The sequence below is a fragment of the Malus sylvestris genome, chromosome 15, assembly GCF_916048215.2.
Source record: "Malus sylvestris chromosome 15, drMalSylv7.2, whole genome shotgun sequence".
Taxonomy (NCBI): Eukaryota; Viridiplantae; Streptophyta; class Magnoliopsida; order Rosales; family Rosaceae; genus Malus; species Malus sylvestris.
The window spans coordinates 26,717,201-26,720,995 of record NC_062274.1 but is presented as its reverse complement, the minus strand read 5'-3'; the positions used below and the strand labels follow the sequence as shown (position 1 = coordinate 26,720,995).

The following is a 3,795-nucleotide window of genomic DNA, read 5'->3' as shown; positions in this document are numbered from 1 at the left end:
AATAATGGGTTATGAGTGATGCTCGCGGCAAAGCGGTTGCTCAACTGGTGGCGATGCTCTCTAATGAAGGTGAAGGAGTCCCTTTTATAAAACGATGGCTCGCTCCTCAGTACATAAATAATGGGTGCTCTCTAATGAAAGTGAGGGAGTCCCTTTTATAGAATAAGGGTTCGCTCATCAGTACATAAATAATGGGCTAAGTTGCCTAAGTATTTTTTATGAGGCCCAGTTAAGGCCCAATATATGGTACATAATGTAGTCCCCCAAGTCTTCGGTCAATAGAGTCTGTTGGTTGAAGACTTCAAATCGAATCTATGTATGGGCCAAAGTGGCGGTTGTTCGGAGGCGGTATTTGTATACCCTGCACTGAAGCTTTGTAGGTGAAGCTTTGCAAGTGAAACTTTGAAGCTATAGCTGTATAAATGAAGCTTTTGAAGCTAGAGCTCTGTAAATGAAGCTTTTGAAGCTAGATTGACATGAGTGATGTTCATGAATGTTTATGTTGATTGACATGAGTAATGCTCATGGATGTTGACATGAGTGATGCTCATAAATGTTGACATGAATGATGGTCATGAATGTTTATGTATGATTGTCATGAATGATGCTCATGAATGTTTATGTATGAATGACATGAGTGATGCTCATGTATAATTTTGGAGTATTGGACGTACTTTTGATCACCTAGTGGGTGATAATAGTGGCAGGTTGCCGAATAATTTTGGAGTACTGGGCGTACTTTTAATCACCTGGTTGGTGATAATAGCGGCAGGTTGCCAAATAATTTTTGGAGTACTGGGGGTGCTTTTGATCATCTGGTTGGTGGTAATAGCGGCAGGTTGCCAAATAATTTTGGAGTACTGGGCATACTTTTGATCACCTGGTTGGTGGTAATAGGGGGCTTGGCTCTTTTGGGCATATGGGCCTTTGCCCTCTACATAACATTCCAGCCCATTATTTTGGGCTTGCCGTTTTTTTTATTTTTTATTATTACCCTCTGATGGGGTTTATACAGATGTCTACGAAGGATAAAAAAAATAAATTACATCACTCAAAATAAAGGTTTCGACACAAAAGCTTTGACAGTTGCAGATCGTTGGTGCGTTGCTTTTGCTTTTATTTTCTGCTTTGCTTTTGCTTTCGTTTTCTGCTTTGCTTTTGCTTTCTTCTTTTCTCTTTCTGCTTTGCTTTTGCTTTCGTTTTTCTCTTCTTCCTTTTGGCATATGGCAGACAATAATAATATGATTAATAATAAAAAACTTATCTTCTTCGTTGCAATCCAAACAAGTTGGGAAGAGGACCACTGCAGATCCAGGCATCATTGTCGTGACGCCACGCTGTACTAATGCACAGTCAATATGCCTGTAGCCATTCTTGACTGCAGCGACGACAGCTTGACCGACCACGCTGGTTCAGCGTTCCATGTTCCAAGACCAACAAATGGGATCTTAGCTCCCGTATTCAGATCAAAATACAAAGTTTCAGATTTGTTTTCGCCCATCTTCTTCATCCTTTGGGTATAAACCATTGCCCTGTGGTAGTGCTCATTCATTCTCAACCCTAGGTGAGGAATCCTCTCAGAGAGCTCAAATGCCACATTGGCATTCATTGTGGGACCCAAGAGCGTCAGGGAGTCCCAACGTCAATTCACAAATCAATCAAAACCCATCTCATTTATTTGGCAAGGAGCCCCACTGGTGTTGAGCACGCTCTGTCCTCTCACAAGCCCTTCAGTTCCATCCATAGCAATGATCCTGACCATGTTCTCATCCAAGTGCTGAGCCATCTCGAGCACCAACTGGGTTGAGTTGTCCAATACCTCAAGCGCGGTCAAGATCAAGGGAAACCCTTCTTCGAAACTCACGTCGATGACAACAGCCAAGTCCTTGTGCGCCCGTGATAGCAACTTCTTATGCGACTGAATGTAGAGGAAAAGAAACATATATCAAGCTTGTGATGTCCGGCGTGGTCACCAGAACGGCCTCATTAGTAGGCGTGGTCGGAATCATACTCGTGAACTTATTGTTCTCCAGCGTCAATGCCGTGAGCCTCCGCATCGCCGCCATGAACAGTGGTAGCATTCCGCTGAGCTCGTTGTTGCTGAGGTCTAGTGCAATGAGCGCGCTTTGGGCACCCGGAGAAGGAGAAACCGGGGGCTTTACGAATGTGAATTGGTTGAAGGAAAGAGTGAGTTGCTGTAGCGACAGGTGGTTGAAGAGGTGGGCGGGGACGGCACCGTCAAGTTAGTTGTGACTCAGGTTAAACACTTGTAGAAAACCCAACTGTTTGATGTTTTCCGGGAGGTTTCCTTCTAGGTTGTTGTTTCGCATAGAGATTTGGAGTAGAGAGGCCAGGAAATTTAGTGGGACACCTTTGGAGATGGCGTTGTTGCTGACGTCTAAGTAGCTGAGGTTCTGAAGAGAACCCAACTCGGGAAACTCGCCGCTAAGCAGGTTCGCTTGGAGCTCGAGCCGCTGCAACCTCGCCAGGCCGTTCAAGCTCGAAAAAAGTGGAGACTGTTTGGCATCAGAATGGCTTAGATTCGAGAACGTAAAAGCTTCCTGCGATCTGCGTGAAATGGGTCATCCTCTTAACTCTTTCAGGGGGTCGTCAAGGTAGTCGTAACTCGTGTGACTCGTTACTAGGGATGAAGGTTTCTCGATAGTTGGGCCATCGGCGCTGATATCCAGCTCCACAACCATAGCCCTCGGGTCTCCTCCAGGCCCATTATCAACAACAGAAGATGGTGAAGAATGAGCGGTGATGTTTTTGACGGAGTCCGACGTGATCTGGGAGTGCATACTGTGAACTTGCTGTAAAAAAGAAAGAAATCTTTGGGACTTTTTTTAATGAGCAGAGACCGAGAGAGAGAGAGGTCTCTGTTGGTGTGGACGCCCAAGAACATGAGAGAGATAAGGGACCAGAGAGAGATCTGAGGAATGTTTGAGATTTGGATCTTTTTCCATTTCTGGGTTTTTGTGATTTTGCAGATTCACGGTAGAGGTTAAAAAATGAAGGAGAACCGACACAACTTTTCGTATCGATTCCCACAGATGGCGCCAAATGTTGATGTACAAAACTGGAGGGTCTTGGAACAATGTAAATCCGATCGTGAATCTACAAGAATGTAAATAACACAAGATGTATCGTGGTTCACCCCAATGTTTGGGCTACATGCACACTGATTACTGTATTTCTGAGGGAGAGAAAGCTCTGAATATGAGAGTGAGAGCTTTGAGAGAGCTTAGAGCTTAGGGGATGTGAGGAGGCTTAGGGTTTGTGAGGGTGATAAGACCCTTTTATAGAATAAGGGCTCCTCCCCTTTTTACATATTTGCCCATCCATTTATTACATAATTACATTTGAGTCCCCCGACGAGGTCTAAATACTGAGGCCCTAAGTATGGTATAAATAAACCCTATTCTTGCCAAAAAAAACCTCCAACTAGGTTGCAAGACTATGTTACTTATGCCTCACGATATCCTATAACTTCATGTATCAGTCTTGATGAGTTCTCAACATCTCATGCTACGTTTCTCTGTGAAATTGATAAACATGGTGAACCTAGAAGCTTTCAAGAGGTATTTCTCCTTCCAAAATGGAATTAAGCCATGACAGATGAGCTTTGTGCTCTAGAAGAAAATAAAATTTGGAGACTACCACCAGGAAAAAAAGGCTGTTGGAAGTCGTTGGATTTACAAGATTAAGTTCAAGGCTGATGGTTTTATTGAGAGACACAAGGCCAAGCTTGTTGCTCGAGGTTTCACCTAAACCTTTGGGGTAGATTACAAAGAA

The 3,795-nt window shown here is 43.8% G+C and overlaps 1 protein-coding gene across 1 annotated transcript; it reads right to left on the bottom strand.

Annotated features, from left to right (window-relative positions):
* Positions 1-1,654: 1,654 nt before the first annotated feature.
* Positions 1,655-2,801, bottom strand: LOC126602872 (LRR receptor-like serine/threonine-protein kinase GHR1). Its single transcript, XM_050269709.1, has 4 exons — positions 2,643-2,801; positions 2,268-2,516; positions 1,974-2,156; positions 1,655-1,918 (listed from the first exon to the last, which is right to left on the bottom strand). Exons 1-4 carry the CDS (start codon positions 2,799-2,801, stop codon positions 1,655-1,657), a joined length of 855 nt encoding a protein of 284 aa, XP_050125666.1.
* Between the last annotated feature and the right edge of the window lie 994 nt (positions 2,802-3,795).

Excerpts from the sequence above, each read along its gene's own strand:
- LOC126602872 (XM_050269709.1), bottom strand. The coding sequence starts at position 2,801 with ATGCACTCCCAGATCACGTCGGACTCCGTCAAAAACATCACCGCTCAT. Across the intron at positions 2,517-2,642 it reads TCGAGAAACCTTCATCCCTA|TCTCCACTTTTTTCGAGCTT; the intron begins GTAACGAGTCAC and ends GATGCCAAACAG. Across the intron at positions 2,157-2,267 it reads AACAGTTGGGTTTTCTACAA|CCCCCGGTTTCTCCTTCTCC; the intron begins GTGTTTAACCTG and ends ACATTCGTAAAG.